The following is a 19,490-nucleotide window of genomic DNA, read 5'->3' as shown; positions in this document are numbered from 1 at the left end:
CAAAGGATTCTCAACAAGTATTAAAAAAAGCCATTTTATTTATGGTAATGATAATTTGTCCAATTACTTTAGAGCCCTGAAATGAGGCGGCTGTGTAGAAAATAGTTGCAGTTCCTAAGGATATTTTTGTTCAACCCCTTGAATTAAACCTGAAAGGCTACACTTCAATTGCATCTCAGTTGTTTAATTTCAAATCCAATGTGGTGGCACGCAGAGCCCAAATCATGAAGATTGTATCACTGTCCAAATGATTCTGTACCTAACTGTATATGGAACAAATCAGCTGTGTTGGGAACCGGACAACAATTAGGTTAAAGGGGTTTAATTTTGGGATTTCCTTATGAAGATTCTATACCCTTCCAAGTGAGAGTTGTACATTTTCTATCACTATCCACTATTCCAGAATTTAGTAACTATTGGGTCCCATTGATAAAGGATTTTGATAGATAGATAGATAGATAGATAGATAGATAGATAGATAGATAGATAGATAGATAGATAAAAAGTAGTAAATAGGCAGCACTCACAAAGGCTTATAGTGAAAAAAGAGGGTTCTATATTGACCCCAAAAGTGCGACATTTCGGCTCACACAACCCGAGCCTTTTTCAAGCCTGTGCTGCTGGATTCTGTTTTTGTATCTAGATAGATAGTCATATCAGGCTTTATATTTGATAGTAAAGTATTCTTCCATGTATATTCTTCCATGTAAAGTATTCTTCCATGAATTTGCACCTTCATTAAGTCCTGCACTGTATTTTACTCACTAGTGTCTGGATACATACATTACAATTATGTTGTATGTGCCTCAGCAAATCAGCAGTCATAGTGTGCTTGCATCATAGTCCCTACAAATACAGAGCATACTATTCTTGTAAAAAGCAAGCAGGAAAAAGAGGATTTGCTTGATGTTCTCCCAGTAGCAGTGCCCAGTTTGCCCAGTAGGAGGTTTCTGTCATTTCTCTGCACACATCTTAGATTCACAGAACACAGCAGCACTTGTCAGGCTTTCCAGGTTACATTGCTTTGTAGTACAGTGCGAGCAGGTGGACTCATGCAAACCTCAGGATTTCTACAAGATTTAAAGCAACTGCACTGAATTCTTTTTACAGCAGAATAACAGCAGTGCATCACACAGACTGGACTCAGAAGTGAATGCAAGGTATGTGCAATCTACTCCATTATCTACTTTGGCTTATATTTTAAACTGTCAAGGAGTTTGGAAGTGAGGAATCAAAAAGGATCCATTATAATAGTGTCATAAAGGATCATAGTAGGGTCAAGGAGGACACAGAAAAATACGGCAACAATGAAGCAATAAAGGATTAAAAGCAGAAATAAGAGTCATCCTCTAAAAATGTGAATACATCTCAGCATGTGAAGACTTAATGGGCTGACAGTGAGTATAATACAATATAAGCACCTCTAACTTTACCTGGTGCTTTACCACATTGTGACAATGAGCCCTGAAAACTGCCTGCTGCTTGACTTTGAAGGGGATAACTTTGCTCTCACCAGCTCCTGTTTTAATCAGAGCTCAAACCACTCTGCAGAGGACTGGTTCTACCCTGGGGTCACTTATGCCATCGCTCCTGTGTATGGGCTCATCATCCTTGTAGGACTTGTTGGAAATGTGACCTTAATCAAGATTTTCTGCACTGTAAAATCTATGAGAAATGTCCCTAATCTGTTCATCTCCAGCCTGGCTTTGGGAGATCTGCTGTTGTTGGTCACTTGTGCCCCTGTGGATGCCAGCAGATACCTGGCAGATAAGTGGTTGTTTGGCAGGGTGGGCTGCAAGCTCATTCCTTTCATACAGCTTACATCTGTTGGGGTATCAGTATTCACCCTGACTGCCCTCTCAGCTGACAGGTATGTATGCCAGTGGTTTTCATCCCATAGGAACATCTGTTAATGTATGCATTTAATATTTGTTTATATTATTATTGTATTATCAATTATTATTATACTTATTATTATTATTATTATTATTATTATTATTATTATTATTATTATTATTATTATTATTATTATTATCATCTATAGTAGATCAAATATTAACTGTTAATAATATAAATATGATTGTAGAAGTAACATATTTTAGGCCAAACTCAGAATCTGAATATTTAGGAGGGACTGCAGTTAACCCAAATATCCCACTCCCCTTATGTCACACTCATGTGTGTCCAGGGACATGAAATCTGGGTGCTCTTATTTTGTAAAGCTTTTAAGCTGTGGCTCTGCAGGGTAAAAAAAATAAATCTATCTATCTATCTATCTATCTATCTATCTATCTATCTATCTATCTATCTATCTATCTATCTATCTATCTATCTATCTATCTATCTATCTATCTATCTATCTCACACAGTGACCAACAGCTCTTCAATATGAGGACACTGCCAAATTCCCATATTCCATCTTACTGGACTCAAATAAGTGTGACATGGGGCAGGTGAACTTTATGGTTAAATGTTACTTAATATTCAGGTGTTGGATGGAATTTGGCTTCAAGCAGTATCATTTTTTTTAATTTATCCATTGGTGATATAACTTCCAAATAACCTTTGTATAGTCTACATATTGTATGGAAATTAAATACACCATTCATCCACATCCTGTAGAATAGCAGTTTTCCTGTTTATTGATAAGTAACCATACTATTTGGGTTACTTGTGATTTTACTACTCATTATGTTTTACATACACTACTGTATACCTTGATAACATGTAATAAGTTATAAATACACTACTGACCATATTTTACCTATTTTATGAAATGTAACAGTAAAACAATATTAAAAGCCTAACATCTATCTATCTATCTATCTATCTATCTATCTATCTATCTATCTATCTATCTATCTATCTATCTATCTATCTATCTATCTATCTATCTATCTAATCAGTTTAATCTATTTGCAAAGGTGCTGCTTTTTTTTTATTGTAGATGCATTCTAGCAATAAAAAGAAATTAAATAAAAAATGGTTGCAAAATTATACATACCTTCATGCCATGATATACACTGATATATTTTTATTTATTTTCCTTTTTTTTTTATATAGCAACACATTCCGCAGTGCTGTTTATACATGAACTCAAGCAGGTCCCTGTCTCCAGTTCATTTCACAGTATTATTTCCCTATAGACACATATAGTGCACACATGCCTGTTTCATAAAAAAGACAATGTGATGGAAACCATATAAAATCCCAAAAATTGACTGCTACCTTGCTGCAGTTGAATGTTTCTTATTATTGTATATGTATTCATAATAATATTGTAACATGCTGGAAATTAACAAGCTTCCAGGGCTGAATTGGATCTAATCTCTTTCCTCTTTCATCTGCTCCATGTGTTCTTCACCTTAGTGAGTTCACTTACCTTTATACGCAATACTGATGTTATTGGACATGGCCAATAACATAATGCACACACACAGTAGGAGATCATCTGGCATGAGTTGCAGATAGCTGCACAGCACGGGCTCATTATTCAGTTTCATCATGTTCCTTCTTTTTCCAAGATACCAGGTTTAGGATAATGGGCACAGGGCATCATTCAGGATTCTGTGTCAGGGTTTATCACAAGACTGTTTAATTATTTTGCAATAACAGCTTGGGTCACTAAAGGGATGAGAAGATATTGAAAAGATTACCTGCAGTTGGATATCTCTGCTCAGTGATACCCTCCAAGTATCTCACAGCATTAAGATGCTGCAGAGAAGTGGCTTCATTCCAACTAAATAAACCTATGGGATTAAACTTGAAAAATGTATAGTAGAGGAGTGTGACAGTCTTCATAAAACACTGAGTCAACCTTATATGTCTCTGTCCAGTAGTATCTGGCAAGTACAGACCAAACACTAAGCATATTTGTACATTGCAATATTACCAGCAGATAGTTGTAAGATGAGAACACATGTTATTCTAAATTCTCCACTGCTTTGAGATGGGTGCTTTCAAATCATCGTAAACATTCAGTAAAATGACACCTGCCATGCACTCTCTATTATCTGTCCATATATCCCTATTACATGGTTAAAGGGAACCAGTCAGATTGAACATGTCCTATGTGCAGGCATGTTATAGAGCAGGAGGAGCAGTAGACTGATATATAGATTCAGGATATCCTGTAATTTATTCAATGAAATCCCCGCTGTCAGAGTCCAGTGGGTGGTCTCAGCCACTGATTGACAGCTATTTCTGTATTTATAGTTATACAGAGACAGCTGCCAATCACTGAGTAGGACCGCCCACAGGACTCTTAAGGCAGGAGATTTAAATCAATGATTATTTTGTATCTTTTCACACACACACACACACACACACACACACACACACACACACACACACACACACACACACACACACACACACACACACAGAGCTATATATAAATCTGCTCAGCTACTCCTGCTCTATAACATTCCTTCAAATCAGACTGCGTGTTTGACGTGACAGCTTTCCTCTAATTAACATATATGTTACAATGTTTCTATGTTCTATATGTTTATGGTTATAGTAAAGCCAAGAGTGTAAACCTGATGTGTTATTTTCTATAGCAATGCAGGTAAATACTGCTGAGCGATGAAAAGATATTGTATATTTACAACTGTGAGAATGCTGTAGGTACATGGGCTCATTGCAGTACATTGTGGTACCATTGTAAGAAGACCGTCTAGTCCCAGGACTGCAAAGCTCGTATAAAATCACTATATTGTTGTCACAAATATAATTGTAGCAACTGATGCATTTTAGGCTTAACTCGGCTATCTATCTATCTATCTATCTATCTATCTATCTATCTATCTATCTATCTATCTATCTATCTATCTATCTATCTATCTATCTATCTATCTATCTATCTATCTATCTATCTATCTATCTATCTATCTGCCTATCTATCTGCCTGCCTATCTATCTGCCTATCTATCTATCTGCCTATCTATCTGCCTATCTATCTATCTGCCTATCTATCTATCTGCCTATCTATCTATCTGCCTATCTATCTATCTGCCTATCTATCTATCTGCCTATCTTCCTATCTAGCTATCTATCTATTTTATGTCTGTCTGTCTATCTATCTACACCGTCTTGTTATTAATTTTTCAGAACTGGTTGCTATTTTAATAGACAAAGGTCACACTCTCAACAACGGAAGATGTAGTTTATAATTACCCATCTTTGCATCAATAAGTAGTGATGTTTGATGAATATTTACAAGGTATTGGTAAGGGTCTGCATGCTATATCCCTCTGTACAAGTTAAAGTGGCTGACTTCTCTTGGGGGTGGGGAGTAGGCTGGAAAAGTCATAATTAGGTCTCAAGGTGAAATCAATAAGAGGTCGCATGCTCTTAAAGTAGATAAAATAGAATAGCATTAAGACTTGAGAACAAAGATAAAGGAACTTCGATTGATAGGTAGAAGGATGGATAGTTATACAGTGTTGTGCTCCTACTCTGTGATCTGTTCATAAGACCAGTAACATTACAACATAATATGTATGTATACATTAAACGATATAATACAAGAATAGTAAAACATTTTGTCAAACAGGCCCTGAATTGTAATTAAAAGGAAAGACACCATGCTATCAGTGCTCTCCTCTGTACCTACTACAGTTCATATGGTCGTTATAGAACGGGTTTCATTTGGGACCTCCATTTATCAGCCAGAGCGTAGGACTACTGCGAAGAGCAGCTCTTAATCAGGCAGACTCTGCACTACCAGATATTATACAGTCCTCCATTCCCTTGTCATGTAGTAGCACATTGCGCAGGTGCCATCATCTGATCGGGGTTTCCGCAGCTGCCTCCATGCAATCATCGGACAATTTCTTTAAATCAAAGTTCTATACAAAGACGAAAAAAAAATGAAGTTGTTGGTTGGTTGGCCCTTACCTGGTCTTATCTGGGGTCTAGTAATGTGTAAATCTAGGGATTTCTTCCTACATGCTTCATGCATATCATTACACTGGTGTCATGAACTGCCCATTATCTCTCCTAGACGTTACAGGATCCATCACTATTGATGTAGTGGATGTGCACTATGACAGACCTATGGCAGGCACTGATGGAGTCATGCTAAGGGTGCAGCGTGAGAGAATAACATCCAAAATCTCTTCATCACAGGATCCCACATAAGTAAGATTCAGGGGCGTAACTAGGAAAGACTGGGCTCCATAGCAAACTTTTGACTGGGTCGCCCTCGCCTTTCTTGGGTGTCATACACAGCCCCCCATGTAGATAGTGCATCCCTGTAGATTGTGCGATACAGCCCCCCTGTAGATTGTGCCATACTGACCCCCAGTAGATAGTGCCCCCTCCCCTTTGTAGACAGTGCCATACAGACCCCCCTTGTAGATAGTGCAACCCCTCCCCCTTGTAGATCGTACCATACAAACCCCCTGTACATAGTGCCCCCATTAGTGACATACAGCCCCCCACCTCACCTTGTAGACAGTGCCCCCACCTCCCCCTTGTATAAAGTGATATACAGCCCCCCAACTCCCCATTGTAGACAGTGCCATACAGCCCCCTAACTCCCCCTTGTAGACAGTGCCCCCCGAACAAATAAAACTAAAAAAATGTACTCACTTAGGCCCTGTCCCCGCGACGAACGGAGCCGCTCCACAACGCCGAGGGGATCCTTGCGTGGGTCGGTGTGATCCAGTAATGTTCTAAGAAAAGATGTCACAGCATTGTTATGTTATGGCAAATAAAAGTATGTTTTAAAACAGAAATGTCAGGAGAGAGGACAGGTTCTATTTAAAGGCAATATATAATTATTATTTTTTTGCAATAATTAAAAGTCTATGCAAAAACAAAATGGGGGTAATTTATTAACTTTTATGACAAGTGGGTGGAGCCCGACAGATTTACCAGAAACTGGCGCAAATTATGGCGGAAATCTACACTCATGGCTGGTATAGATTTCACTTTCTGGCAAACAGATGGCCTAATTTATTAAGAAGACTTGCATATGAAACGCCAGTCTTCATTTTCTCCAATTACTTTTCTCTAATCTGCTCTTATTTTCTGATTATTTTCTTTTTTTTATTCTATTTTGTTTAATTGTAATGAGCGCTGCCATATTTCTAGAGCTGCTGCTCTGAGCAGCTTAGACATAAGAAAAATCGGTCAGAAAACAACCTACGAGAGACTGTTCTGGTAATACGCTGTAGGTCATTATATGATGATAGTTCCCTTTATGTCCGCAGTCTTGAACTCATATCCACTGAGGGCCTCAGAGCGCGTGCGTGTGTCATATAAATTATTATATGAAAATATTCCTTTAAGGACAAACCCTTAAAAAAGCCCAAGAAAGGTATTTCAAAATATTTCAAAATTGTGAACACCTTGTATAAGTAGAGTCCGTGGACTAAGTATGTGGTCGTATCACAAAAGTTCTAACAGAAACCTCTGTATTATGCCAATAGATTTCTACCTTGCCAATGCTGCCTACTTCTAAATCGTGGTTGATTATCGTGTGACATTGCAATCTCCCAGAGACTACAAGAACAGGCTGAGTGAAGACGACTGTTGGAATAATCTATTTGACAGTAAATTAGATTTGTAACAGTTCTAAGTGCTGTAATGAATAGAGCACTTGTCTATATGTCTAATGGGATTTGGCGCATACAATATTAGTGAGCTAACGTTTTTTTCTAATATTATTAGTAGATATTAGGACATGGGAAGAAATCTATTTCTGGCTATAAAACAACACATTTCTTATTGAGTTTTATATTTTAGTGAAGTAATGATAAACATAGACATACATTTCCACATTAAGGGTAAGTTCACGCGTAGCGGAAATACTGTGGATTATCCGCAACGGATCTTGTTGTGGAAAATCCGTGGCATAATACAGTAGCAGCAAAGTGGATGAGATTTAAACAAATCTCATTCACATTCTACGTAAATGATAAGAGGAAAAAAACGCTCAGAAATTGACCTGCGGTGCATTGTTTCAATCCGCAGCATGTCAATTGTATTTGCTTTTTTGTTGCGCTTTTTACCTATTGAATTCAATGGGGAGGTAAAACCCGCAACAAATAGCAGATGTTGCGATATTTGCGGTCAAAAAGTTGCAATCCCGCTACAAAAATTGCAACTCAAAAAGAAAAAAAATCTTATACTTACCTAGAATTCTGTGCTTCTTCATCCATGTGACATGGAATGAAATGACACCCCAGGAGGCAGAGCTGCAGGACGGCAGAGGAATGCATGACCATGGCCACGTGTAAGTATGAAACTTTTTTTTTAACGCGCCGTTTTCCACAGCAGACTTATCTATACTGTTTCGATGCCTTGCACCCTTAAATGGTACAATACCGTTAATTTATGTATTTCGATACTAAACTGTGCACAGCTTAGTATTGTAACACATGAATGTAGTCAGAGCGGGGCTGCGGCTTTGTAATAAAGCCATTGCCCTGCTCCTGACAAGTGTGAGGTGATGCGACCAGCGCTGCACTAATGAGCGCTGGCACTGAAGACAGAAGATGGCGAGCGCACTGCAAAACACTCATGAGTCATGACTATTTTTTATTTTTCAGTCGACAGAATTATGAGGGCTTGTTTTTTGCAGGACGATTTTTAGTTTTTTTGTATAGTTGTTTTATTCTTTACCACTTTTACAACCTAAAAACCACTTGTTAAAAAAAAAAAAAAGATTGTTTTGTGTCACCATATTCTGAGGCCCATAACTTTTGGGGTGCATATGACATTTTGATCACATCCTTTTTATTCCATTGTCTTGGAGAGGTGAGGTAATTAAAGATGAGCAATTTTGGCAGTTTTTGTTAAAAAATTTTTATAGCATTTACTATGCGGGATAATTCATGTTATATTGTTCAAGTTCTGACTTTTACAGACGTGGCGATACCAATTATGTTTATTTTTTATTTTTTTTACATTACCTCAGTGAAACTGGCCTAGTACTTCTATGTGACCTGTTTAAGAATTTACTTTAGCCCAGTATGGTATTCCATTCATTTATCTCCAGTCAAACCAGCGCTGTGCTGACTGAGATGTTTTATATCAGCTGATTGGAGTTTTAAGACAGCTTATCTTTCCCAGCTGTAAACCAGAAGTAACATTATTCCCCATTACATTTTATTTCTGCAGAACTTTAAACAAGATTCATATCAAAATTGAAAGTTAGTTTTCAGTTGAGCCAATTTAACATAAATTTTCCAATGAAATTCAATGTCTTAGCGTGAAAAAAAGAAATATCATCATGTCAAGAATTGTCACAGAATATCATCCTCCATGTCCCCATGTCATACAAATGAGATCTGTACAGCACATGAAGCCACATTTCCACCATCTTCACTTTCTTTGCCGTTCTTTTTGCTATTAACATCCTCATTGTAACAATTAATGAAAAATCTTGAGTATCAAAGTATTTGAATGAAAAGTATTTCCTATTCAAGTGGATACTTGCATCCATTTCATAAGGTCATCAAATATGCAACGGCATGTTGGTGTCCAAGATAAGAAAAAAAATGGGTCTGCTTTTCCACCCAAACAGCGCCACATCTGTCCTTGGGCTGTGTCTGGCATTGCAGTTCTGAACTTTGCACTTGCTTGAGGAAGAGCTGCAGTACCAGTCACAGCCAATGGACAGATTAAAAAAAAAAATCTTGGACAACCCTTAAAAAAACAAAAAGAAAAGCTATAATTCTTGATGGTCATGGCCAGATATGGTACTGTAAGACTTGACATAGGGGTTCATAATAAAACAGAAGATGGTGTTCTTGGTAATTTGATTTATCGGCCATGGGTTCTTGCTACTACTAACATTTTTGTTCCTTTAGGCTAATGTTTCAACCACTCAGATATTAATGCGATTATTAAAAACATCTAATAAGGGAACAGACGACCAGCAGCCATACAATGTTGTCCTATATAAAAAGACTATAAGGGCCATCTACCAATATGAGCGCACACATATCACCATCTTATTTCTACATAACCATCTACATTATTAAAGAATAGCATTAAGTAGCTAAGTATTAGACCTAAATATCTAAATTGTTTTTAGTAGATTGAATGTATAATTCTTGAGCGCAAGAGTCTGTGTAGGGCGGCAAATGTTGAGGGAGGAAACTACATTTGGGGAAGGTATGGATTGGATTTGGTGTTGGGCCTCCTTGCCTGCCAGGTCCCATAGAAGTATTCAGCATTCCATCATTATATACTGTATATGGCAGCACATGACTTTATTGGTAGTTACATAGTGTGCCCAGTTATAGTTTTGGCACTGGGGCCCAAGTACTTGAAGCTGTACCAGTAACAACTATTTTTTTGGTGATTCGTTACTCTAGAATTAGATTTTTCTTTTGTAAGTACGATGAAGTCTTTTTGCCCCCTTTATCTTATATTCTACTCTATTCAGTCTGATTCTACTTTCTTGAAATATATTTAGAATTCCTTTAAGCTGTTAAAATGCCCCTATTTGCATTTACTACTTAAAGAGGCTCTGTCACCAGATTTTGCAACCCCTATCTGCTATTGCAATGTAGATTACAGTAACGTTTTTATTTTTAACCCCTTAAGGACGCAGCCTAGTTTGGGCCTTAAGGCTCAGAGCCCATTTTTCAAATCTGACATATTTCACTTTATGTGGTAATAACGTCGGAATGCTTAAACCTATCCAAGCGATTCTGAGATTGTTTTCTCGTGACACTTTGGGCTTCATGTTCGTGGTAAAATTTGGTCGATATATTCAGTCTTTATTTGTGAAAAATTGCAAAATTTAGAGAAAATTTACAAAAAATAGCATTTTTCAGAATTTAAATGCATCTGCTTGAAAAACAGACGGTTATACCACCCAAAATAGTTACTAGTTCACATTTCCCATATGTCTACTTTAGATTGGCATCGTTTTTTGAACATTCTTTTATTTTTCTTGGACGTTACAAGGCTTAGAACATAAACAGCAATTTCTCATATTCTTAAGAAAATTTCAAAAGCCTTTTTTTGAAGGTGCCAGTTCAGTTCTGAAGTGGATTTGAGGGGACTATGTGTTAGAAACCCCCATAAAACACCCCATTTTAAAAACTAGACCCCTCAAAGTATTCAAAACAGCATATAGAAAGTTTTTTAACCCTTCAGGCATTTCACAGGAATTAAAGCAAAGTGGAAATTAAATTTGCAAATTTCATTTTTTCTGCTGAATTTCAATTTTATTCAATTTTTTTTTAGTAACAGAGAAGGTTTTACCAGAGAAACACTACTAAATATGTATTGTCCAGATTCTGCAGTTTTTAGAAATGTCCCACATGTGGCCCTACTGCGCTCGTGGACTAAAACACAAGCCCTAGAAGCAAAGAAGCACCTAGTGCATTTTGAGGCCTCTTTTTTATTAGAATATATTTTAGGCAGCATGCCAGGTTTGAAGAGGCGTTGAGGTATCAAAACAATGGAAACCCACCAGAAGTGACCCCATTTTGGAAATTACACCCCTCAAGGAATTCATTTATGGTTTTTGTTATCATTTTGACCGCACAGTTTTTTCACAGCACCTATTTGAATTGGGCTGTGAAATGAAAAAAATGATATTTTTTCCAATAAAATGTCATTTTTGATCAAATTTTCTTATTTTCACAGGGAACAACATACCCCATTTTGTTGCCCAATTTGTCCTTAGTGCGGCAATACCCCATTTGTGGTGATAAACTGCCGTTTGGGCCCATGGGAGGGCTCAGAAGGAAAGGAGCGCTATGTGTTTGTTGGAGTCCAGATTTTGCTGGATTGGTTTTCGGGTGCCATGTCGCATTTGCAGAGCCCCAGAGGTATCAAAGCAATGGAAACCCACCAGAAGTGACCCCATTTTGGAAACTACACCCCTCAAGGAATTCATTTATGGTTTTTGTTATCATTTTGACCGCACAGGTTTTTCACAGCACCTATTTGAATTGGGCTGTGAAATGAAAAAAATTATATTTTTTCCAATAAGATGTCATTTTTGATCAAAATTTCTTATTTTCACAAGGAACAACATACCCCATTTTGTTGCCCAATTTGTCCTTAGTGCGGCAATACCCCATTTGTGGTGATAAACTGCCGTTTGGGCCCATGGGAGGGCTCAGACGGAAAGGAGCGCTATGTGTTTGTTGGAGTCCAGATTTTGCTGGATTGGTTTTCGGGTGCCATGTTGCATTTGCAGAGCCCCAGAGGTATCAAAGCAATGGAAACCCACCAGAAGTGACCCCATTTTGGAAACTACACCCCTCAAGGAATTCATTTATGGTTTTTGTTATCATTTTGACCGCACAGTTTTTTCACAGCACCTATTTGAATTGGGCTGTGAAATGAAAAAAATGATATTTTTTCCAATAAGATGTCATTTTTGATCAAAATTTCTTATTTTCACAAGGAACAACATACCCCATTTTGTTGCCCAATTTGTCCTTAGTGCGGCAATACCCCATTTGTGGTGATAAACTGCCCTTTGGGCCCATGGGAGGGCTCAGAAGGAAAGGACCACCATTTGGCCTACTGGAGCTTTTCTGGTGCTAAGTCATGTGTGCAGAAGCCCCTGAGGTACCAGTACAGTTGAAACCCCCGAGAAGTGACCCCATTTTAAAAACTACACCCCTTAAGACATTCATCTAGAGGTGTAGTGAGCATTTTGACCCCACAGGTACTGTGTAAAAGATAATGCGCAGCAGATGGTGCAGTGTGAGATTTGCAATTTTATATATGTATATGCCATTTCAGTGTCCAATATAGTGTGCCCAGCATGCGCCACCGGAGATATACACCCCTTAAATTGTAATGTGGGTTCTCCTGGGTACGACAATACCCTACATGTGGCTGTTATCAGCTGCCTGGGCATACGGCAGGGCTCAGAAGGGAAAGATGAGGGGGGTAAGCTGTGCGGAGTGCATCAGGGTAAATTGAAAATCAAGGGATGTATGATACATTTTAAAACAATCTTTTATACAGAGCCCTGGTTTTTCGGGACACGTGTCACATTGGTATATTGTGTTCTTCCTTATCCCCCTCTTATAGCAGACTCTGCACCTCTTTTGACTCTTTCCCTTTCCACCGGTTTGGGGACCTTCTCCTGGAAAGTGTTGCCCTGGTACGATGCGCCCCCCCTTCCTGGTCCCTAAAGATTAGATCTTGAAATTCCAGGAAAGTTCCCCTCTGGCCTGCACATCGACGTAGCACATACGCATTGTACAAAGCCATCTGTATGATGTGCCCGGCCAGCTTCTTATACCTCACCGCATGGCGCTGTAGGGCTTCAGGACTTGATTTGACAAGTCCATCCCTCCCATGTACCTATTGTAGTCCAGGATGCAGTCTGGTTTGGGGGTGGCCTTTCCTTCATATATCCTAAACCTGTAGGTATACCCTGATGCACTCTCGCAGCTTATACATCTTCACGCCATACCTTGCCCTCTTACCTGGCAGGTACTGGCGGAATTGAACCCTCCCTTTAAAATGTACCAGGGACTCATCAATAGAAAAACACTTCTCGGGGGTGTATGCTTGGGAAAACCGGGCACTGGAACGGTCTAATAGGGGTCTCCGTTTATACAAACGGTCAAAACTGGGGTCATCTCGGAGTGGGCACGGCTCATTATCAGTATAATGTAAGAAGCGAAGTATTGCCTCATTTATTTTTTTAGGTTCCAGTTCATTTCTGAAGTTGCTTTGAGGGGCCCATATATTAGAAACCCCTATCAAACACCCCATTTTAGAAACTAGACCCCTCAAAGTATTCACAACAGCATTTAGAAAGTTTATGAACCCTTTAGGTGTTTCACAGAAATTTAGAGCAAAGTAGAGGTGACATTTACTCTTTTTATACCATTTTTTTTATAACACAAAAGGATTTATCAGAGAAACGCAACTCAATACTTATTGCCCAGATTCTGCAGTTTAGAGAAATATCCCACATGTGGCCCTAGTGTGGTAATGGACTGAAGCACCGGCCTCCGAAGCAAAGGAGCACCTAGCGGATTTTGAGCCCTCTTTTTTATTAGGCACCATGTCCGGTTTGAAGAGGTCTTGTGGTGCCAAAACATTGGAAACCCCCCAAAAGTGACCCCAATTTGGAAACTAGACCCCTTGAGGAATCCATTGTAGTTTTCATGGGGTGCATGCGGCTTTTTGATCAGTTTTTATTCCATTTTTAGGTGGCGTGGTGACTAATAAACAGCAATTCTACTATTGTTTTTGTATACTTTTTTTTTTTACAGTGTTCACCGTGCGCTATAAATGATATATTAACTTTATTCTGCGGGGCGATACGATCACGGCGATACCAGATGTTTATAGTTTTTTTTTATGTCTTACGGCGTTTGCACAATAAAATACGTTTTGTAAACAATCATTCACTTTTTGTGTTACCTTATTCTAAGAGCCATAACGTTTTTATTTTTCAATCAATAAAGCCATGCGAGGACTTATTTTTTGCGTAACGAACTGTATTTTCCATCAGTACCATTTTTAGGTACATGCGACTTTTTGATCTCTTTTTATTCCATTTTTTGGGAGGTGAAGTGACCAAACAATTGTGATTGTGGTACGGTTTATTAATATTTTTTTTTACGGCGTTCACCGTGCGGGATAAATAACAAAATAATTTTGTAGTTCAGGCCGTTACGGACGCGGCGATACCAATTATGTATAGTTTATTTGTTTGTTTATATATTTTTATTAATAATAAAGGCCTGATAAGGGAAAAAGTGGGACTTTTACTTTTATTACTTTTAAAACTTTTATTTTCTTATTTTTACACATCTTTTTTTAACTTTTTTTTTACTTTATTACTTTGTCCCACTAGGGGACATGAGGGCAGGAGGCCCTGATCGCTATTCTAATACACTGCACTACATGCGTAGTGCAGTGTATTAGAACTGTCAGCTACTCACTGACAGCAAGCATAGTGGGTCCTGACGTTGTCAGGACCCACTAGGCTTCCGTCTATGGCATAGCCGGACGCCATTGTTTGGTGTCCGGTTGCCATAGTCACCATCGCCGGCCGCTATCGCGTAGCAGGCCGGCGATGGCAGCTTAACCCCTAAAAAGCCGCGATCTCTATAGAACGCGGCTTTTAAGGGGTTAATCAGCGGGGACACAGCGATCGGTCCCCGCTGTAGGAGCTGTGACAGCTGCTGAACAAGACAGCAGCGTCACAGCTCCTGTATGTGTCGGGAGGACGGCCGAAACGGCCGTTACTCCCGAGACGTACTATTACGGCATGGAGCGCGAACGATACAGCTGCCATGACGTAATAGTACGTCAAGGAGCGGGAAGGGGTTAAAAAACAAGCATTTTTGGCCAAGTTATGACCATTTTTGTAGTTATGCAAATGAGGCTTGCAAAAGTCCAAGTGGGTGTGTTTAAAAGTAAAAGTCCAAGTGGGCGTGTATTATGTGCGTACTTCGGGGCGTTTCAAATACTTTTACTAGCTGGGCGTTCTGATGAGAAGAATCATCCACTTCTCTTCAGAACGCCCAGCTTCTGGCAGATCACGCTGTGACGTCACTTCCCCAGGTCCTGCATCGTGTCGGACCAGCGAGGACACATCGGCACCAGAGGCTACAGTTGATTCTGCAGCAGCATCGGCATTTGCAGGTAAGTCGATGTAGCTACTTACCTGCAAACGCTGATGCTGCTGCAGAATCAACTGTAGCCTCTGGTGCCGATGTGTCCTCGCTCGTCTGACACGATGCAGGACCTGTGAGTGACGTCACAGCGTGATCTGGCAGAAGCTGGGCGTTCTGAAGAGAAGTGGATGATTCTTCCCATCAGAACGCCCAGCTAGTAAAAATATTAAAAACGCCCCGATGTACGCACATAATACACGCCCACTTGGACTTTTACTTTTAAACACACCCACTTGGACTTTTGCAAGCCTCATTTGCATAACTACAAAAATGGTCATAACTTGGCCAAAAATGCTCGTTTTTTAAAAATAAAAACGTTACTGTAATCTAAATTGCAGCGCCGATCTGCTGCAATAGCAGATAGGGGTTGCAAAATCTGGTGACAGAGCCTCTTTGATAGCGCTGCTTTTATCTGTTATTTCCGAATGGCCTTTCTAGATTTCAATGGAATGATTCTCTTTTACTTTGCTAAGAAAATAACTTTGCATTGAAGTGTATATGACTGAATAAAATAGACACTGGGCTACTGTGATAGATAAGGCGAGGAAGATCCTTTATACTATATAAATTCAAGTTTAAAGTCTTTGTATGTTGATATGCTCCTGCTGAATACATTGCCTGAATTAAACATGCACATCTGGACACTGGGTGACACTGGCCACCTCTGCCCCTCCATTACCGCCCTGTGATAGATAGGTATGATACAATTGATTGGACTCATTTGTAAAATTAATATATAAAGAATACTATTGCCACTAACCCTTTACCCCTGAGGAAGCTGATCTGTGTATGAGCGATACGTGTGGGGCACTTTGCTGTGGTGTTGGTTCGGCCAGATTCTAATTATCTAATTATTCTAATTATCCTAGTTTCTCCCGTCTTTTGTCTATTACTTTGGTTTCTGAGGTCTTTCTATTTTTACTTGTGTTTTAACTATTTTGTGTTCTATGTATATGTTCATATATACTTTTTGTATATTATACTAAAGCTACTGTGCGTTTTCTATATGTACTGCTCTGGGTGTGTGCATACTCTCTTTGTAAGTGGTCGCTTTTCCATGTATATTGAATTAAAACATGAACTCTCTTTCAAAGAAGATAGCTAGCTTACAATCAAGTGCGTATGCAGTATGTGTATCGAGGGAATACAAAAGAGTTTTTCTGTTTTTTTTATAGGAAAAGACATTCTGTTAATTGCTCGCTCAGACATAAATGCATGAATCGCTTTGGGGTTTGAAATGGATAAGTGTGCAATTTGAGTCATAGTATGATCACAAGAATCCATGTTCTTCGAACAATGGATAATACAGTGGTTCCTCAGGTTACAATATATTCATCTTACAATGACCTTTCAAATGTGGTTTCAAATCAGTGTGGGTATTTTACTGGTAAAGCTCCTGGGAATAAGTACATCACATTGTGGACAGTTATCGCCAATCAATGGGCACTGTATTACTGGAGTACGGGTACTGCTTGGCTGTCTAGCAGCACTTCTCTGCGGTACAGTACAGTCCTAAACGTCCTGTACTGCTCTCTATCGACTTACCTGCAACAGTTGATTCTGCAGCAGCATTGGCGTTTGCAGGTAAGTCGATGTAGCCTCTGTCGCCTGGTGCCGATGTGTCCTCGCTCGTCCGACACGATGCAGGACCTGGGGCAGGAAGTGACGTCACAGCGTGATCTCTCGAGAACACGCTGTGTGTCTGTGAACTGCCAGAAGCTGGGTGTTAACGAAGAGAAGTGGATGATGCTGATTCGTCAGCATCATACACTTCTATTCACAACGCCCAGCTAGTAAAACAATTAAAAACGCCCAGATGTACATTCACAATACACGCCCACTTGTACTTAACAGTTGTACTTTAGAAAGCCTCATTTGCATAAATATAAAAATGGTCATAACTTGGCCAAAAATGCTCGTTTAAAAAAAAAACACAAACGTTACTCTTATCTACATTGCAGCGCCGATCTGCTGCAATAGGAGATAGGGGTTGCAAAATCTGGTGACAGAGCCTCTTTAATACTTGGTGGCAAAACCCTTGTCGGCAAGCACAGTAGTCATACATTTTTTGTAGTTGATGATGAGGTTTGCACACATGTTAGATGGAATTTTGGCCCACTCCTCTTTGCAGATCATCTGTAAATCATTACGATTTCGAGGCTGTCGCTTGGCAACTCGGATCTTCAGCTCCCTCCATAAGTTTTCGATGGGATTAAGGTCTGGAGACTGGCTAGGCCACTCCATGACCTTAATGTGCTTCTTTTTGAGCCACTCCTTTGTTGCCTTGGCTGTATGTTTCGGGTTATTGTCGTGCTGGAAGACCCAGCCACGAGCCATTTTTAATATCCTGGTGGAGGGAAGGAGGTTGTCACTCAGGATTTGACGGTACATGGCTCCATCCATTCTCCCATTGATGCGGTGAAGTAGTCCTGTGCCCATAGCAGAGAAACACCCCCAAAACATAATGTTTCCACCTCCATGCTTGACAGTGGGGACGGTGTTCTTTGGGTCATAGGCAGCATTTCTCTTCCTCCAAACACGGCGAGTTGAGTTAATGCCAAAGAGCTGAATTTTAGTCTCATCTGACCACAGCACCTTCTCCCAATCACTTTCAGAATCATCCAGATGTTCATTTGCAAACTTCAGATGGGCCTGTACATGTGCCTTCTTGAGCAGGGGGACCTTGCGGGCACTGCAGGATTTTAATCCATTACGGCGTAATGTGTTACCAATGGTTTTCTTGGTGACTGTGGTCCCAGCTGCCTTGAGATCATTAACAAGTTCCCCCCGTGTAGTTTTCGGCTGAGCTCTCACCTTCCTCAGGATCAAGGATACCCCATGAGGTGAGATTTTGCATGGAGCCCCAGATCGATGTCGATTGACAGTAATTTTGTATGTCTTCCATTTTCTTACTATTGCACCAACAGTTGTCTCCTTCTCACCCAGCGTCTTACTTATGGTTTTGTAGCCCATTCCAGCCTTGTGCAGGTCTATGATCTTGTCCCTGACATCCTTAGAAAGCTCTTTGGTCTTGCCCATGTTGTAGAGGTTAGAGTCAGACTGATTAATTGAGTCTGTGGACAGGAGTCTTTTATACAGGTGACCATTTAAGACAGCTGTCTTTAATGCAGGCCCCAAGTTGATTTGGAGCGTGTAACTGGTCTGGAGGAGGCTGAACTCTTAATGGTTGGTAGGGGATCAAATACTTATTTCTCTGTGCACAATGCAAATAAATATATATAATTTTGAACTATGTGATTTTCTTTTTTTTTTATATATATATATATATATATATATAGATAATCTATCTCTCACTGGTAAAATGAACCTAGCCTAAAAATTCTAGACTGTTCATGTCTTTGACAGTGGGCAAACTTACAAAATCAGCAAGGGATCAAATACTTATTTCCTTCACTGTATATATGTGTGTGTGTGTATATATATATATATATATATATGTACATATATATATTCACATATATATATATACATATATATATATATATATATATATATATATATATACATAATGAAAAAAAAAAAGGCTTGACAAAGATTCAGCACAATTAATAGACTTCATCTTACGAATTTCGGTTTTATCAATTATTTTCTCCCAGTTTAAACTGTATCTACATCTTTAGGACGCAGATACAGTTGAACACAATGGTAGAGCAGGGTATGTATCGCTTGACGCGAGGCAGTGACGTCATCGCGCCTGTCTGCACAGAGCTGCACAGACCAGAGGAGAACAGGGATCTCTTTCACCCGTCATTGAAACGGGGTTATGTGAGTATGTTTATTATTTTTATCAGGCACTATTGGGGGCAGCTGTGGAGGCATTATACAGAGTTG

At 39.4% G+C, this 19,490-nt stretch overlaps 1 protein-coding gene across 1 annotated transcript in view; it reads left to right on the top strand.

The window, feature by feature from the left end:
• Positions 1–940: 940 nt before the first annotated feature.
• Positions 941–19,490, top strand: part of GRPR (gastrin releasing peptide receptor) — a 90,048-nt gene continuing 71,498 nt past the window's right edge. Inside the window, exon 1 of the mRNA XM_075850880.1 lies at positions 941–1,870. Within this exon, the coding sequence (XP_075706995.1) occupies positions 1,458–1,870 (413 nt within the window). The 5' untranslated portion in view covers positions 941–1,457. The remainder of the gene's footprint in view (positions 1,871–19,490) is intronic.

This window comes from Rhinoderma darwinii, chromosome 2 (assembly GCF_050947455.1).
Source record: "Rhinoderma darwinii isolate aRhiDar2 chromosome 2, aRhiDar2.hap1, whole genome shotgun sequence".
NCBI lineage: Eukaryota > Metazoa > Chordata > Amphibia > Anura > Rhinodermatidae > Rhinoderma > Rhinoderma darwinii.
This window is presented reverse-complemented; position numbering and strand designations above follow the sequence as displayed.